Raw genomic sequence first — 19,712 nt, 5'->3', positions numbered from 1 at the left:
AAAAGAATCCTTGAAGAAACTCATTGCATAGAGGACTTTATTGGGTTTTTATTCTGAATCAATTCTTACACGAGTTCCACCGAGGGTTTCCGTAGGAGTGTCTCCAGGTATTCCTTTGCAAATTCTTTCTCCGGTGATTTTTTCTGGAATTTTCCTGGGGCTCTTCTTAGAATCCCTTGGCTGAAGATTTCTGCAATGATTCTTTTAGAAATTTATCCACGAAATCATTCTATTTTTTGCTGAAATTCCTTCAGGAATATCTCCAAACATTTCTCCTGTATTTTTAGGAAACTCCAGAATAAGTTTCTGAAAGGAACCCTAAAATATTTCTTTTAATTGAAAGGATTTCGGAAAGAATACTTAACGAATAATTAACAGATCCCATATTTGTATTATTTACAAACTCAACTAAAAATTCAAAAACTGACATTTTTAAAACAACCGTTATCCAATCCAGACAGTTAGGTAATAGTAAAACAATATGGGTATCAAAGAAAGTTTATGATCAAGTTATACATAAACATTTTTAAAAAGATTTAATTTTTAAGATCAATGTCGTTATGAATGAAACTAAATATAAGAATATGACCTAACAACACTCGTATACAAGCACATCTGCTAAAACACCTGTTTCAACACGGTGTGATAACGACTGCCACCTGCTGCAACCCAATGCATTTGGATAACATCGTCTTTGTCGACATACACTTTTCAGACTACAAATAGGCAACTATTTCGATGCTTATGTGCGCTGGAAAGTAGCAGCGGCGTTCTCTGGTACCAGTATCCGATGGCAGCACTCATGATTTAGCATGAATGCATGAGCGCAAACCCGATATCTCCAATGCATTCGTATTTCCTCTCAAGGGGCAGGCTGAACAAAGCGGTCATAGAATACAAAGCTGATTGAAAACTTCCGACGAAATATTTACCTAACCGATCAGGATAAGGCCGGGGTGGCCTCTGCTGTACATAGTAGCCGTCTCCATTCCGCTGTTTGTCTCCAGTTCCGCACTCTGCGTAGGGTCCGCAGATCGTCCTTCACTTGGTCGACCCACCTTGCTCGCTGCGCTCCACGTCTCCTTGTATCGGTCGGATGACTCTCGAGAACCATTTTAGTCGGGTTGCTATCCGACATCGTGATGACGTGACCTGTCCACCGTAGCCTCCCGATTTTCACGGTGTGGACGATGATTGTTGGTTCTCTCAGCAGCTTATGCAGCTATTGGTTCATTCGTCTTCTCCAAGTCCCGTCTTGCATCTGCACTCTGCCGTAGATGGTACGCAACACCTTCCGTTCGAAAACTCCAAGGGCGCGTTGGTCCTCTGCACGTAGGGTCCATGTTTCGTGCCCATAGAAAACTACCAATCTAATCAGCGTTTTGTAGATAGTTAGCTTCGTATTACGGCGAACTAACGTTGGGTGATTGAACGATGGATGTAGCACATTTATGAACATCTGATATGCGTGCAGAATGAGAACAAGAATGGCTAACACAGAGGATATGAATTAGCTTCCACTCTTACTGGATCTTTTATCCTGTCATCAATCGTTTATGACGATGACAATTTAGAATTTAACGATAGCTAAATATTTGAATACTAAAGGATGACTGATTTTTTCTTGTGTATAAAGCTGTCCCACTATTGCAGCAAAAACCGTAAATTCTTCTCAAGCAGGTTACTCTAAATGCCAGAAAAAGACCAACCAGCACGTCCCCCAGATACCGGCTGCGAGTGCTTCGTTTCTGTTTGTCAAAAGATTCCAATCCCAATTCGGTACTCTCGATTTCCATCTGATTAAACTCGGTCCTGTGACTTTTCCCATTCAGCAACAGGATTAGGCATGCTGGAAAACGAGCAACTTCATTTGATCCGAAATTGGGCTTTTCCTAGTGGAAAAGTGTTCCTACCCCCTACTGCGCGACGTGGTGGTGCATGCGGTACGCCACCGTTCATCGGTTCTCGCTTCGGCGACGACAGACCATGCGACAGTTTGCGGATTGTAGATTGTGAGGAATGCAATTTTCCGGCTTACTAACGACAACGCATCGGTCTTGGCAAAGACGAATTAGGAACGCATCCACTATAGCTACCTAGTGCTCGGTAAGCCACCTAATCGCATATCGAGTTGCACAAATCCTGACGGTAAATATTTGTGCGGCGTGGAGTGTATCAACATCAGTGCGTCTGACTTCGGCATTCTGACTTGGTGACGGGCAAACAACGGACGCTGGATTAGGCTGATTTGTCGTGGAAGTCCTTCCTATCGTTCGGAATTGAAATTTGAAGAATTTGTCCTGGGATTTGCACGGGTCATTTTGCCGGTTAATCATTTCACTGAGAAAACGCTCTACTTCGATAGCTTTTATTACTACCATTGTTAGGAGAAGTCAGGGATCCTTTTTCCATATATTTTATTTTGCACGATTGTTTTATGGGCAATTATCACCGAATAAATGAAGATTTCAGAATACTTTTTCTTCTAAATGTTACGTCTCACTAGGACAATTCCAGCTTCCCAGTTCTATTAGCACTCCTTCAGTTATGAATTGAGATATTTCCTAAGAATTACCATTTTTCCATTCGTACATCATGTGGAAGACACGAAGATACATCATGAGCATAATATTCTCTGGTGAGCTCGTTCCATACTATTAAAAAATATTTTTAGATCCAAAATATTTTCGAAACATTTACTAACGAATACTGGAAAGATCCGTCATAGCATGTGTCGGCGTAAGCAATAGATTTAGTATGCTTCATAAATTCCACTTGATTTTTTTTTATTAGTCAATAAATATAAAAGTCATTAACATTTTTTCATGAATCCAATTTAATGCTTTCTGGGTATCTGATGTGCTTCTTATGAATAATAAAAAGTAACTAATAGATTATTTAACATTTTAAAGGCGCAAATAATGTGTTTATTTTAATTCAGTTTCTTCGTCAACTGTTATGCAGTGTTGGGAATACTCAATTTCAAGAGTGATACTCACTTGCTTCTATCTCAGTCCAGAAGTATGCTATCAAAAAATGATGTTTGAAGGGCATTTAGATTGTAGTTTAATCTTAAAGTTTGCCGAATAAAGTAAAGGTCGCAGACGCATAGAAAAGTTGTGAGAGAGCTGTGAGTACGAGGTCAGTAAAATTCGTGTAATTTATACCCACCTTCTGCTCACAGCTCTCCAACGGTTTTAGTATGCGTCTGCGACCTTTACTTTATTCGGCAAACTTGTAGATTAAACCAAAATCTAAAAGCCCTTCAAACATTTTTTTTCGATAGCATGCTTCTGGACTGAGATAGAAGCAAGTGAGTATAACTTTTTGCAAGTGAGTATTCCCAACACTGCTTTTATGGCGATTGTTTTGGCATTTCCTTCGTGAAACCCATTGCCATATACTTGGGAAATTATTTTTGAAAGTCTCACAGACCCACAGAAAACCGCTAGTGATTTTCGATTTGCAGATGCTTCGGGGGAATCGTTGTAAATTACTGCAGTATTCCCATTGGAACCTCTTTGGTGATGGTTTGGGATTTTTCCAGTAAAACTTTTGAATTTAAAAAAAAAATGGAAATTCAATTGATAATGGCTCTAAAACCATTTTCGGCAATTTCTTGAAAATTTCTTCTGAATTTTTCGCCAATTATTTAGAAAATTTATAAGGTAAATTCTCGAAGATTATTTTGGTCTTGATTTTTTTTTCGATTATTATTAAGAAAGCTGCTTCTTCAATCCATTTTGGAATTTATTGAACAACTTTTTTGATAATTACGCTGGTAGTCGCTCTGGAAACATCCTTGATAACTAAATTTGGTGGCAATCATGAATACAGTTTATTTGGGTGCACTTTACCAATTATGTTGAGATTTTCAAAAGTATTTTGTATTCAATTAATTTAAAAGTTCTTTTGACAGTTTGTTTGAAAATTCCTTGGAAAATATCTTCTGAAATTGCTTCGGTAATGTACAAAGGATAGACAAAATGATCGGGGCAGGCAGAATTTTCACTTTCCAAAAAATGTTCAACTAGCTGTAGCTTTTCGAAAGGTGCATCAAATTTTCTCAATTTTTTACTGTAAGTTCTTCAACTAGTTGTGTATCAGTGGACAAAATTTGGAAAAGATCGGACAATTCTTCACGAAGTTATAAAGATTTTTGAAAAAGATAAAATTATCCGATAGCCAACTTTAAGCTGTTATATCTCCGGAAACAATGAACCGATTAAAATGAAATTTTGACCATTCATGACTTATATAATGAACTCTGGAAAACATTTCATTATACTTGAAATTTTTAACAAGCGAAAAAGTTATAGCGATTTTATTTTTTTCGCGATTTTTTAGTAAATTGGTCTATTTTTAATATGCATCCCATTACTTTTTCAATTTATTGGCGGTTATGTTGTTGCTTACCTCCAAAACGCATTTATAGTATATAAGTCAATTGGAGAGAAATTAAATAAACTATAATTTGACTCCTGAATTTTGAAACGATGTTGATGTTTTGGATAATTTGTTGTTTTATTAGAAAAATAATCTAATCGTCATAATTTTCTTCCGTGTTAAGAATATTAAGTTTAGTCAATGGTTATTCATAGCTCATAGTCATAAATGGTCAAAATTTCATTGCATTCGGTTCATTGAATCCGGAGATATAACAGCTCAAAGTTGGCTTTCGGATAATTTGACCTTTTTCAAAAATCTTTATAACTTCGAGAAGCATTATCCGATCTTTTCCAAATTTTGTCCACTGATACACAAATAGTTAGGAACTTACAGTAAAATTTGAAAATATTTGGTGCACTTTTCGGAAAGTAACAGCTAATTGAACATTTTTTGAAAAGTGAAAATTTTGCCTGTCCCGATCATCTGTATTTAGAAATTTCTTCTGAATTTTTAACTATGCAATTTTAATCTCCAGCATTTTTTTTACATTACTTGGAAACTTCTTTTTTGAAATTTCTTTGGCAATTTCTTTTGGAACCTCTTCGGCGATGTTTTGGGATTATTTTCCAGAATAACAATTGAAAATTTCTTGTAAAAAATCCTTCAGGTGTTTTGGAAATTGTGTTGGCAATTACTTGAAACCATCTGCAGCATTTTTTTGAAACTGCTACCGCAATCACATTTGAAATTGATTGAACAATCCCTTTGCAAATTTCTGTGAAAGTTGCTCTAGAAACATCTTTAATTTTCCGCTGAAAATTTATGTTATCATATATGAAATTTCTTTGAATGCTTTTTCCCAATTTTTTGGGATTTTCTAAAGATTTTACAATTCGTTTAGCAGTTCTTTTGACAATATCTTTAAAAAGAGTGTTCAGGATGTCTTTTGAAAATTTCATTGGTAAGTAGGGGAAGGTGGGGTAATATGCACCCCCTAAGCAAACGTGGCCCTATAGCAAAGATTAAGATGATTTTATGGGTGTCTTACGTTTTGAAAGTTAGTTTACTTATTTTACTAAGAGGCGCCAACTTTTGGTCCACGTGATATCAATTTTACCGAATCAAATTAACAATTTATAAAAGTGTTACGTTTTGGGTGCTGAAAAACTGTTGGGGGCAAAACGCACCTTGAGGTGGGGCAATACGACCTCTGATATTTTCCGCTTTGAATTCCAATGAGATACCAGGCGTCTCCATCTTACTATTTACGGAAGCAAATGGAAGGAGTAGGAGGCGGATGATAGTTAATAGAATGATTCCATATAATCATGAATTAAGAATTAAGAATTAAGAAATCGAAAAACTATAGGGAATTCGTCTCCATCTTACTATTTACGGAAGCAAATGGAAGGAGTAGGAGGCGGATGATAGTTAATAGAATGATTCCATATAATCAGCGCGCAATTGCTTGAATTGCGTGCGCTACAAATTAGACAATCTTTCCAAATGTGGAAAATCATCGTTTTCCACGCTTTTCATTCGAATATTCTTTGCATTCTTGGGCTTGTCCGGCTCAGTTTTGCATCTAGTTTGCTTGCATCGAATGGAACTTTACTTATATAATTTAATAGCGTGAGGGCGTTTTGCCCCGGGGGTGCGTATTACCTCAGGTTACCCTACTGTGAAACCCTCTTCAGCAATTTCTGATTGTTTTTCCAATTATAAAACTCTTGAAAACGACTTTATCTTTTAATTTTTTTTTTGACGGAAACGACTTCCACAATCTCTTTTGGGCTTGTTCACAAATGTCATAACGCTGGAGGGGGTGGGTGGGTGTCCTTCATGGTGTTACAGGTCGAACAAAATACAATTTTCCCCATATAAACAGTATTACAAAGGGGTGCGTGGGTGTTGAAAAGACCAATTTTAGCGTTATGACATTTGTGAATGAACCCTTTGAAATTGATTGAACTATTAATTTGCAAACTTCTCTGGTTGTTGCTTTAGAAAATCTTCGGATTTTCACATTTTTTGAATCCGAAATATCTTTTGAATCTGTTTGGGTGCTTCTTTGCCTTTGAAAGTGCTGTTTTTTTTTTTTTTCAATTTCTTCAGCAGTTCTTTTAGCAATTGTTTGAGAATTCTTTGGGAAATGGCTTGTGATATTGCTTCGGTAATTTATTCAGAGATTCTTTTATTTATTCTTGAGATTCTTTTTAGCTACGCCATTGTAATCTCCATTTTTTTTTATTTTATGGGCATTTCCGTTTAAATTTTTTTTGGAAATTTTATTCCAAAGAAATATAAATTTCTTGGGAATTGTTTAAATTACTTTCGCAATTAATTTGGAAAACCCTTTCAAAATTTCCTTTGAAAATTTTATTTCCGATGACTTCAGGAATTTCTTCGACAATTTCTTCGGATTTTATCAGCTTCATATATATTATTCTTTCAGCATTTTTTCGGGATTTTTTTGTGATTCCTGTTAAAATTTCTTCAGCAATTTCAACTTGAAATTTGTTTGAGAATTTCTCGGTAAAGATTTTTGTTAAAATTCTTCCTTGACTTTTCTAGACAATAATCTTGGAAACTTCTTCAGGTTTTACTATACAATGTATCACAAGAGATTTTCAATCAGTTTCCCAAAGTTGTTGTCGAGAAAGTTGACAAATTAATGTCCTGATAAATAACTGGAAATGTTTCCAGAAGAACACCCAATTATACATTCAAAACAACTGTCGAAGATTTGAACATTACTTCGTTCAAAAAAGCTTGAGAAACTTCCAAAATAATTGACAAACGATATTTCCGAAGGAATTGTCACTAAAATTACCAGGAAATTGTCGAAAATGTTTTAGGAGTAACTTTTAAAGAAAACCATACAGAAATTGCCAAAGGAATTACTAAATAAATTCCTAAGAAAATGTTGACGGAATTTGAATGCGATAGCTGAAAAAAAAATATTACCATTTTGAAAATCATTACCGATGCAATTTTCAAAGACACAATCCAATTCTTGAACACTACTGACATAACCTACGATGTTAACATGACTGCTAAATTTTTTTTCACTTCACCTAGCCGTACATTTCATGGGGTTTCAAAGACGTTCCGGGGATGTTCCTGGGGTTTTCAATGAGTTCAAGCGCGTTACAGAGGTTTTCCATAAGCATTCAGAATGTTAAGGGAGTCCCAGGAGTATCTCATGGCGCTCCAGGGAAGTTCAGGAGCGATCCATGGGTTTTCGAAGGATTTCAGGTCGTTCCAGGGGTGTTCTAGGGGGTTGAGTAGATCCCATGGGTTTCCAGGAGTGTTTCCGGGGATTTCAAAGGTTTTTTTTCCAGTCGTTTTCGCTTCTAGTCAAATTTTTTCAGCATTTTTTTGCATTTAGTTATGCTAAAAACTATTTCAGTCCACTAGAGCTCTATTAAAATGGGAAGCGATGCCTTCGGAACGTCCATATTATTATGTCACGCTTTGAGGGGGGAGGGGCGGAGGGGTTCAGCAAAGTGTGACGACCCATACAAAAATTTCAGAGGTCTTATGCAAAAAGTGTGACATAGGGGGAGAGGCATTTAAAATGGACAATTATGCGTGACATAATTTTTGGACGCTCCCTCATTTGAATGAATTGTTACTCAAATGATTAACTGGGCACAAAACATGGAAAACCCGGCAAAAATTCTACCAGAGTGAACAATTATCGGATGTCGAGTCTAATTTTATCAAATGATGGACCACTGTTGGACCCACATCGGATAACTGTTGGGTCTATGTTGGGTTTGGTGGCCGAAATAAAAACAGGTCAATGATAGGTTTGTGTCGGGTTATACGTCATCAATTACGAACAAAGATTGAACCGTTCAACAATTGGCGAGAATTGTCCAACATTAGGATGAGCTAGTTTATGGAAGCGTTCAACATTAGGGTTACAGACTTTCCATACAAATGTTCTATTTTCTCTTAGAAAATGGAAAGTAAGGGAATACAAATGAAATAGGAAGTATAAGCAATGAGTGGATCTAGACGTTCACTGAATATTTTACAACAAAAGTGGAATTATGCACGGAAAAACATACGGAAATAAAAATGCCAGTACTAACAGTTTAACAATTGGCGAATTTCCCTAAATATCCTAAGCAGCTACACATGTTACAAAAAAGTCACGCAGCAAACACAGAAAAAAATATTCATGTAAAATTCAGCGAGAAATCATGCACATAAAGGGAATGCTAGAGTTAGTGCATATTTACATGAGATATCATGTAAAATTACGCTACAATCGTGTAAATTTCCGCTAATAGTCACGTAACCGGTTAGAGTCCATGATGGTTTACGCGATGTTTGGCGGAAATTTACACGATGGCAATGTAATTTTACATTATATCTCATGTAAAAGTGCACTAACTCTAGCATTCCCCTTATGTGCATGATTTATCGCTGAATTTTAATTACATATTTTTTTCTGTGTAGCTTATTGGTTGCACGCGAGTCATAGTCAAATAGTTTTAACATTGGGTCAGAATAACATAACTTTTGCTCACGTGCAACCTAAAAAACTGTGCTGCATAACTCTTTCGTGACATGTGTGCTGCTTGGAATACATATAAACTTCTTCGGTAATTTCTTTGGATATTGCATCGGTAATGATTTTCAAATATTCTTTGGTAATATTTTTTAAGTTTTTTAGCTATTCTATTGAGTTTCCTTCTGCATTTGTTGGTAATTTCTTTAGTAATTTCTTTGGCAATTTCTTTGGAAGTTAATCTCAAAACATTTTCGACAAATTCCTGAAAATTTTAGTGGGGATCCCTTCGGAAATATCGTTATGCGCTTCTTTGTCAATCATTTTGTCAGGTTTTATTTGGAATAAATGTGTAATTTTTGTTCTGTTTGAGTGGTCGGCTCTACGGAAATGTGTTTTTCAATTACATTTACAAATGTTTGATTGGATTATCCTACTTCCCCCGTGGTACTTCTAATGACAACATCATGTAGCTTAATCCTGTGAGTTTTGCTTCTATTCACGATGATACAGAGATAATTTATATATGAGTATAATCTATAAATCTATAAATGGGTATAGAAGAAATTATAATGTTATTGAATTAGTCTCATGTTTAACCCAGGATGTTGGGCTCACTAAACGTGCACTATGTCATCGTGGTGCGCCTAACTTAACATCTTAGGAGTACATCTAGGGTCACTAGTTAGCCTAGTGTTAAGACCAAGGTAAGTAATTTAATTTACCTTGGTTAAGACTATGGATCGCCAATCCGGAAACGGCGGGTTTGATTCCCGTTCTGGTCAGATAAATTTTCTCGACTCCCTGCGCATAGTGTATCATTGTGCTTGCCTCACAATGTACAATTTCATGCAATGGCAGGCAAAGAAAGCCCTTCAATTAATAACTGTGGAAGTGCTCAATGAACACTCAGTTGAAGCAAGGCAAGCCAAGTTCGACGTAAAGCCATGTAGAAGAAGAAGAAGAAAAAGGAGGAGGAGGAGAGAAAGAAGAATGTGACAGTTAATCCGACGTTCACTTCTCAAAAGACGTAAAACTAAATCATAATCAACACATCAATCGAATGATTTCGGCAATTTTAAAAGTGCGCCTGCACTTGAACATTATTTAATTCGCTTATTTCCCTTATTTTTCAGGTTTTCTCAAAACTCGTGCCTCTGCCTCACCGGGTGGTTCTGGTGGCAACCTAGGTTTAATGGACATCACCCTCGCGCTGCAATGGGTGCGAGACAACATCGGTGCATTCGGTGGTGATCCCAAGCGAATCACCGTGGTTGGTCACGATACGGGTGCAGCGCTGGCCAACATGGTTCTGATCTCGAAAGCGGGAAAAGGTCAGTTTTTCGTCTTCTATCGTTTGAGACTTTTTAGTTCTGATGGATTCGTTTTCACAGGCCTCATCAATCGGGCGATTCTACTCAGTGGTTCCGCCCTGAGTCCATGGGCTCTGGTTCCCGACCCGGATGCCATCCGAATGGAAGTATCCCAGCAGATGGCCTGCCACCTGTTGGTGGATCCACCGCCAGGAAAACCTGCCCGGAAACCTTCAACCGACGACATCACCGAGTGTCTGCGGGACAAACCACTCGAGGCCCTGATGGGTGTAAGACTGACTGCCGTACGGTTCATGCCGTCCTGGGGACCATTTCTACCGCTGGAGGACTCGCTGGATCCAGAGTTTGCCATGGAACACTCCGGCGAGGGCTTCATCACCAGCGAACTGATGCTCGGCATGACCACAACCGAGAGCTACAACGATTTCAGCGCTTCCGATATACAGGTAAAAACACTGATTCGCACTACTAGGAAATCTCCCCGTAAACTTCAAATAGCCAGAGGCTATTGTGTACAAATCAACTAGTCAGCAATCAACTTATTCTTCCCACTGACCCACTCAATTCCCCCGGAGCAAACACCATTAACTTGAAACCCAAAAGCGACCCACAATTTGCTCATTGTTCTCTTTTCTTCCACGCTCACGTTCGAAAACCTCCGTTCTTCGCCTTGGGAAACTGGAAAATTTTCCCTCCATCAATACCTTTGTACGACCACGTGCGTCTGTGTATGTGCACCAACCGAAATACGAAACATCGTTCTTCCATCACAACCAACCAGTATGGCCTCGAGGAAGAGCAACGGAATCGACTCCTGCGGACCTACATCCGGAATGCGTTCACCTTCCATCTGAACGAAATCTTCTCGGCCGTGCGGAACGAGTACACCGACTGGGACAAACCGATCCAGCACCCAATCAACATCAGGTATGGACTTGTTTCTACACTTTTCAGAACTGAAAAAAACGAATGCGGAGGATTGATGGTTAAGTGTGCGTTAATAACTGTGGAAGTGCTCTTAGAACACTTAGTTGAAGAGAGGCAGGCCAAGTTCCAATGTGAACGTCGAGCCATAAAGAAGAAGAAGAAGAAGAAGAAGGTAGCTGAATTGCAGAGTAATAACAAGTTGGTTTCAATTTAAGTGTCATAAATTTCTTAATTTTCAACAGATTTCCAACATTTTGCATGAATTGCTTTAAAAATGATTTTTGAATGATCATTTTTTCATAAATCATGCAAAATCTGTGTTTCTACTGATTTCTTTTATTTATTTTTTTGGTTTTATTCAAGATTGTAACATTGTTGTACGATAACTTTACAACTACTTCTCTACTTGAACGCTAGTTTTCTGTGAAACATTGAAAATGCTTAATTTAGAATGTCGTTCAATCATTTCTTACATTCCGACAACACTCCATAAAATTGAGTTTCTCTCAAATCAAATCTGATCCGAATTTGATTCCAACTTCTCCATCCTTCAAATTCCGAACATTTTTCGTCCAAGTCCACTTCCCAGTTTTCTGCCAAATGGTACCATCTCCCTCGAAAAAAACACGCACTTGATTAGGTCCATCAAGTGCCTTTTCTCTCTCCACCAGCAGCAACAGAGACGCGGACATCCGACTGACTGACTGACTGATGGCCGCCCACGAACATCGGTACACTGGAACCTCTTTTTATGCACATGGCTGGGACTGCATAAATTAAAAATGTGCATAAATTAAAAAAGGCATAAAAAGAGGGAAATTTATGCATAAATTAAGTTTAGGCTTTAATTAGAGAATCTAGTTTGCGAGAACAGATCTTGCTCCTGGGCAGTTGAGGTGGGGCTAAGGGGGTTTCCAGAATGTTCCCAGAGAGCCCAAAAAGGGGGTTCCAAGGGCTTCAGGGGCGTTTTAAGGGGTTGTTTCGGGGAAATTGAGGAGCCTTACAAGGGTGTTCTGTCAAGATTTTTTGGTGTTTTCATGGGATTACGGAGAATTCTGGGGTATTTCAATAGTACATAGTAAGTGAGTTTCAGGGGCGTTCCAAGGGGCTTTAGGGGCAATTCAGTGGATCTCAGGAGACTTTGAATGACGTTGCATGAGGTTTGAGGGGCGATTTAAGGTATTTCAGAGTCTGCTCTGAAACTTCCTGAAATGCCTCAGAAATTCCCCTTGAACCCCCTCGGACCCCATGTAACGCACCTGAAAGGCTTCGAAACCCCTGAGAACTTCTCCGTAACGCCTCTTAATCCCCAGAAAATGTCTTGAAATTCCTGTCATTATTAAATATTCTTATGCACAATGTTGGTTCTGAGTAGCTTTCCCTCTTTTTATGCAGGGCATAAAAAAAGGTGCATAAATTGAAAGTGCATAAAAAAACATGCATAAAAAGAGGTTTTAGTGTACATTGTTTTGCGTCATGATGCTCCGAAGTCCGGATTTCCGATTCCAACTTGTCATCGTTTGTGTCCGGTGCCAAATACCGCCCGCCTTTTATGCTGACCGGCCGGTGCTCCCTCTTTTGCGAAGTGAAGAAAGACTCAAATGGGCGGCATTTTTTCATCGCCCAACTAATTGAATTTTTATTCAACGAGGGCGATTGTTTTTCTCCTCCGAGAAAGAAAAGCTCAGGAATGAAAAAGCAGCATCAAGCAACTGTGTGTCAATTTACTGAGACGACGACGCCGTTCTTGAGTTTTTGGGTGCTGAACTTGGTTATGTGAAAATGTGAACTCGGGGAGGAAATGACCCGAAAATGTGACATCAACCGTCTGTCGGCATTGAGCGACTTCTCCTGGCTCGGCACCAAGTGGCTGACCTTTTCAACTAGTACATAGCTATCTTGGCTACATGGACGTAGCTCAGGCGCTATCGAATCATTTTCACTGTTCAATTATCAAGCTTTCAGTAAAGACCCTTGAGCATTTGTCACAAAAAACTCTTTCTCGCGTAATTTTTCGAGGAATTTCTCTACGGATTTCCTCTGGAATCTTTCAAGATGTTTTTTTCAGGTTTCCCTCCAGATTTCCTTAATAATCTTTCTGGTTTTTTTTTTATCAGGAATCCCTCCAATGATTTTCAGAGATTTCCCTCCAGAGGAATTTCTCTCGAATCCTGCCTGGGATTTCCTCTGGAATCTCTCCACGGATTTGCTCTGGAATCCCTCCAGGGATTTCCTCTGGAATCCCTCCAGGGATTTCCTCTGGAATCCCTCCAGGGATTTCCTCTGGAATCCCTCCAGGGATTTCCTCTGGAATCCCTCCAGGGATTTCCTCTGGAATCCCTCCAGGGATTTCCTCTGGAATCCCTCCAGGGATTTCCTCTGGAATCCCTCCAGGGATTTCCTCTGGAATCCCTCCAGGGATTTCCTCTGGAATCCCTCCAGGGATTTCCTCTGGAATCCCTCCAGGGATTTCCTCTGGAATCCCTCCAGGGATTTCCTCTGGAATCCCTCCAGGGATTTCCTCTAGAACCCTTCCAGGGATTTCTTCTGGAATCCCTCCAGGGATTCCCTCTGGAATCCCTCCAGGGATTTCTTCTGGAATCCCTCCAGGGATTCCCTCTGGAATCCCTCCAGGGATTTCCTCTGGAATCCCTCCAGGGATTTCCTCTGGAATCCCTCCAGGTATTTCCTCTGGAATCCCTCCAGGGATTTCCTCTGGAATCCCTCCAGGGATTTCCTCTGGAATCCCTCCAAAGATTTCCTCTGGAATCCCTCCAGGGATTTCCTCTGGAATCCCTCCAGGGATTTCTTCTGGAATCCCTCCAGGGATTTCCTCTGGAATCCCTCCAAGGATTTCCTCTGGAATCTCTCCAGGGATTTCCTCTGGAATCCCTCCAGGGATTATAATCTTTCTGGAGATTTTTATCAGGAATCCCTCCAAAGATTTTCAGAGATTTCCCTCCAGAGGAATTTCTCTCGAATCCCTCCAGGGATTTCCTCTGCAATCTCTCCAGCGTGTCCTCTGGAATCCCTCCAGGGATTTCCTCTGGATTCCCTCCAGGGATTTCCTCTGGAATCCCTCCAGGGATTTCCTCTGGAATCCCTCCAGGGATTTCCTCTGGAATCCCTCCAGGGATTTCCTCTGGAATCCCTCCAGGGATTTCCTCTGGAATCCCTCCAGGGATTTCCTCTGGAATCCCTCCAGGGATTTCCTCTGGAATCCCTCCAGGGATTTCCTCTGGAATCCCTCCAGGGATTTCCTCTGGAATCCCTCCAGGGATTTCCTCTGGAATCCCTCCAGGGATTTCCTCTGGAATCCCTCCAGGGATTTCCTCTGGAATCCCTCCAGGGATTTCCTCTGGAATCCCTCCAGGGATTTCCTCTGGAATCCCTCCAGGGATTTCCTCTGGAATCCCTCCAGGGATTTCCTCTGGAATCCCTCCAGGGATTTCCTCTGGAGTCCCTCCAGGGATTTCCTATTGAATCCCTCCAGGGATTTCCTCTGGAATCCCTCCAGGGATTTCCTCTGGAATCCCTCCAGGGATTTCCTCTGGAATCCCTCCAGGGATTTCCTCTGGAATCCCTCCAGGGATTTCCTCTGGAATCCCTCCAGGGATTTCCTCTGGAATCCCTCCAGGGATTTCCTCTGGAATCCCTCCAGGGATTTCCTCTGGAATCCCTCCAGGGATTTCCTCTGGAATCCCTCCAGGGATTTCCTCTGGAATCCCTCCAGGGATTTCCTCTGGAATCCCTCCAGGGATTTCCTCTAGAACCCTTCCAGGGATTTCTTCTGGAATCCCTCCAGGGATTCCCTCTGGAATCCCTCCAGGGATTTCTTCTGGAATCCCTCCAGGGATTCCCTCTGGAATCCCTCCAGGGATTTCCTCTGGAATCCCTCCAGGGATTTCCTCTGGAATCCCTCCAGGTATTTCCTCTGGAATCCCTCCAGGGATTTCCTCTGGAATCCCTCCAGGGATTTCCTCTGGAATCCCTCCAAAGATTTCCTCTGGAATCCCTCCAGGGATTTCTTCTGGAATCCCTCCAGGGATTTCCTCTGGAATCCCTCCAGGTATTTCCTCTGGAATCCCTCCAGGTATTTCCTCTGGAATCCCTCCAGGGATTTCCTCTGGAATCCCTCCAGGGATTTCCTCTGGAATCCCTCCAGGGATTTCCTCTGGAATCCCTCCAGGGATTTCCTCTGGAATCCCTCCAGGGATTTCCTCTGGAATCCCTCCAGGGATTTCCTCTGGAGTCCCTCCAGGGATTTCCTATTGAATCCCTCCAGGGATTTCCTCTGGAATCCCTCCAGGGATTTCCTCTGGAATCCCTCCAGGGATTTCCTCTGGAATCCCTCCAGGGATTTCCTCTGGAATCCCTCCAGGGATTTCCTCTGGAATCCCTCCAGGGATTTCCTCTGGAATCCCTCCAGGGATTTCCTCTGGAATCCCTCCAGGGATTTCCTCTGGAATCCCTCCAGGGATTTCCTCTGGAATCCCTCCAGGGATTTCCTCTGGAATCCCTCCAGGGATTTCCTCTGGAATCCCTCCAGGGATTTCCTCTAGAACCCTTCCAGGGATTTCTTCTGGAATCCCTCCAGGGATTCCCTCTGGAATCCCTCCAGGGATTTCTTCTGGAATCCCTCCAGGGATTCCCTCTGGAATCCCTCCAGGGATTTCCTCTGGAATCCCTCCAGGGATTTCCTCTGGAATCCCTCCAGGTATTTCCTCTGGAATCCCTCCAGGGATTTCCTCTGGAATCCCTCCAGGGATTTCCTCTGGAATCCCTCCAAAGATTTCCTCTGGAATCCCTCCAGGGATTTCCTCTGGAATCCCTCCAGGGATTTCTTCTGGAATCCCTCCAGGGATTTCCTCTGGAATCCCTCCAAGGATTTCCTCTGGAATCTCTCCAGGGATTTCCTCTGGAATCCCTCCAGGGATTATAATCTTTCTGGAGATTTTTATCAGGAATCCCTCCACAGATTTTCAGAGATTTCCCTCCAGAGGAATTTCTCTCGAATCCCTCCAGGGATTTCCTCTGCAATCTCTCCAGCGTGTCCTCTGGAATCCCTCCAGGGATTTCCTCTGGATTCCCTCCAGGGATTTCCTCTGGAATCCCTCCAGGGATTTCCTCTGGAATCCCTCCAGGGATTTCCTCTGGAATCCCTCCAGGGATTTCCTCTGGAATCCCTCCAGGGATTTCCTCTGGAATCCCTCCAGGGATTTCCTCTGGAATCCCTCCAGGGATTTCCTCTGGAATCCCTCCAGGGATTTCCTCTGGAATCCCTCCAGGGATTTCCTCTGGAATCCCTCCAGGGATTTCCTCTGGAATCCCTCCAGGGATTTCCTCTGGAGTCCCTCCAGGGATTTCCTATTGAATCCCTCCAGGGATTTCCTCTGGAATCCCTCCAGGGATTTCCTCTGGAATCCCTCCAGGGATTTCCTCTGGAATCCCTCCAGGGATTTCCTCTGGAATCCCTCCAGGGATTTCCTCTGGAATCCCTCCAGGGATTTCCTCTGGATTCCCTCCAGGGATTTCCTCTGGAATCCCTCCAGGGATTTCCTCTGGAATCCCTCCAGGGATTTCCTCTGGAATCCCTCCAGGGATTTCCTCTGGAATCCCTCCAGGGATTTCCTCTGGAATCCCTCCAGGGATTTCCTCTGGAATCCCTCCAGGGATTTCCTCTGGAATCCCTCCAGGGATTTCCTCTGGAGTCCCTCCAGGGATTTCCTATTGAATCCCTCCAGGGATTTCCTCTGGAATCCCTCCAGGGATTTCCTCTGGAATCCCTCCAGGGATTTCCTCTGGAATCCCTCCAGGGATTTCCTCTGGAATCCCTCCAGGGATTTCCTCTGGAATCCAGGGATTTCCTCTGGAATCCAGGGATTTCCTCTGGAATCCCTCCAGGGATTTCCTCTGGAATCCCTCCAGGGATTTCCTCTGGAATCCCTCCAGGGATTTCCTCTGGAATCCCTCCAGGGATTTCCTCTGGAATCCCTCCAGGGATTTCCTCTGGAATCCCTCCAGGGATTTCCTCTGGAATCCCTCCAGGGATTTCCTCTGGAATCCCTCCAGGGATTTCCTCTGGAATCCCTCCAGGGATTTCCTCTGGAATCCCTCCAGGGATTTCCTCTGGAATCCCTCCAGGGATTTCCTCTGGAATCCCTCCAGGGATTTCCTCTGGAATCCCTCCAGGGATTTCCTCTGGAATCCCTCCAGGGATTTCCTCTGGAAACCCTCCAGGGATTTCCTCTGGAATCCCTCCAGGGATTTCCTCTAGAATCCCTCCAGGGATTTCCTCTGGAATCCCTCCAGGGATTTCCTCTGGAATCCCTCCAGGGATTTCCTCTGGAATCCCTTCAGGGATTTCCTCTGGAATCCCTTCAGGGATTTCCTCTGGAATCCCTTCAGGGATTTCCTCTGGAATCCCTCCAGGGATTTCCTCTGGAATCCCTCCAGGGATCTCCCTCTGGATTCTTTCCAGGGATTTCCTCTGGAATCCCTCTGGAACCGTTCCAGGGATTTCCTCTGGAACTGTTCCAGGGATTTCCGCTGGAACTGTTCCAGCGCTTTCCTCTGGAACTGTTCCAGGGATTTCCTCTGGAACTGTTCCAGGGATTTCCTCTGGAACCGTTCCAGGGATTTCTTCTGGAACCGTTCTTGGGATTTCCTCTGGAACCGTTCTAGGGATTTCCCCTGGAACCGTTCTAGGGATTTCCTTTGGAACCGTTCCAGGGATTTCCTCCGGAACCGTTCCAGGGATTTCTTCTGAAATCCCTCCAGGGATTTCTTCTGGAATCTCTCCAGGGATTTCCTGTGTCTTTGATTTCAAATGTATTTGATGCTTCAGTTCTATAGCCAAGGAATCTCCTCAAAAAGTTAATAACTTCACCAATGTTTCCACCAACTACGGAATCTCGTTTTTGGCGAACCCGTTAGCGTCCGACGAGCTTGATTTAATGTGATTTTCAAGGCAGACTTGCGCCATGTTGAACGCATTATGTACTCTGCTGATTGATTTGCTTCAATCAACTTCTCTCTTTCCACATTCCTCTTCATGAATTTCGGTGAAGAATTGAAGCTCTTTCTTCACGCTCTGCACTTCGAATTCCAATTTTGCGCCAAATGGCGACAGTCCGTCTGGCTGTCCATCAATCTGCTGGTTGGCTTTTTCTTCCCCCCGGCTCCAAACTGCCACATTTTCACCGAGAATTGTTTATAGTTTTGTCTCCCACGCTCGCCGCCATCCGTACTCCGTAGTCGTCAACTTTAGGATCTACTCGAGTTGAAGTCATTCTTTCCAATTCATTCGAACGCAAATATTTTCCTTCGTCCCTTCGTAGCCCCCATTTGGAACTTCTGCGCTTAGAAGATGAAACAAAAACCTCCGAACCGGGCGGACAATCGGGAGCCGGCATTCAGTCTATTACGGATTCACCGAGCCGTGACTGCATCCGTTCGATGTTGGAGAGGTTTTAGGTTTCCACCAGCCGCCGCGCCGGCTGGTCCTCAGAGAGCCATGCAGCCTAAGCTGCTCTGTTTCCAAGAACACCAGAAGACAACTGCCAGCCGCCGGCCGCGTAGCTCGCCGTTGACTGACGACGGTGATCGGCAGGCGAAGGACGAAAAAATGACAAAGCAAATTTTCCGTCAGTTCATAAATTTTTATGAGCACCCAACAACCAACGGGAACGCTTTGATTTATGCCTTTGTTGGCTATGGGGGGATTTAGGCAAACACACTGGGAATTGGAATGGAGAACCGGTACGGTGTGGTGCGGTGGGAAGGTTGAAGTTTTCATAGTGTTGGCTGTGCCGTGCAAGGCCAATCATCGATGAACCTTAATTTAGGGGAAAAGTTCACAGAACATAAACTGCTGCAGCCGTTTATGGGTCAAGGGTTACCGGTTGGGTGAATGTCGAACCGTTTCAGTTTAAGTGCCCAAATGGAGACAAAGTTTCGTCAACATTTGATGTATTCTCTGTTCAGTGCGATTGATAGGTTTTGTACCAGGAAGTATAAAGTCATCCAATTTGTTACTTACCGGAGGAAACCTTTTGGAACACACCCAGTAGCTCAGAATTCGAGTTACAACTTATTATAACATTTTTGAAGATGTTCTTGGTAAATTTTTCGGTTATCTACAGGACACATTCCTTCAAGAGTCTCCAAAAAATATTTCAGAAATTTGTTTTTAGAGGAACCTATTACACAATTTGTAATTTTTGAAACAAACACTTGTGAGAACATTCACAAGGAATTTCTCCACGAATTACTAAAATCATTTTGCCTGATCTGTCGGGTAGCTCCCGAAAAAAAAACTCTTTAGCTTCTACACAACAAACTTCTTGATGAACTTTTGCACGAGTTTCTCAAAGAACTCGTGGAAGATTTTTTATAGAAATTACAACGGGATTTTCTCTAAAGGCTTCTTGATAACTTTCACAAAGAACTCCTAATGACATTTTCTAAATAACACCAGGAGAAACTGATGTCTGATTTTCCGAAGAGAGTTTCTGGGTGGGTTTCTAGAAATACTT

The 19,712-nt window shown here is 42.1% G+C and overlaps 1 protein-coding gene across 1 annotated transcript in view; it reads left to right on the top strand.

Annotated features, from left to right (window-relative positions):
- LOC134290974 (neuroligin-1-like) overlaps nucleotides 1-18,651 on the top strand; it is a 170,491-nt gene extending 151,840 nt beyond the window's left edge. Inside the window, exons 6-9 of the mRNA XM_062858213.1 lie at nucleotides 10,051-10,248; nucleotides 10,309-10,694; nucleotides 11,030-11,175; nucleotides 18,516-18,651. Of these exons, the coding sequence (XP_062714197.1) occupies nucleotides 10,051-10,248; nucleotides 10,309-10,694; nucleotides 11,030-11,175; nucleotides 18,516-18,651 (866 nt within the window). The remainder of the gene's footprint in view (nucleotides 1-10,050; nucleotides 10,249-10,308; nucleotides 10,695-11,029; nucleotides 11,176-18,515) is intronic.
- Nucleotides 18,652-19,712: the final 1,061 nt, after the last annotated feature.

The sequence above is a fragment of the Aedes albopictus genome, chromosome 3 (assembly GCF_035046485.1).
Source record: "Aedes albopictus strain Foshan chromosome 3, AalbF5, whole genome shotgun sequence".
In the NCBI taxonomy this organism is placed as follows: domain Eukaryota; kingdom Metazoa; phylum Arthropoda; class Insecta; order Diptera; family Culicidae; genus Aedes; species Aedes albopictus.
Note: the sequence above shows the minus strand (reverse complement) of the source record. Positions and strands in the feature narration are given on the sequence as shown.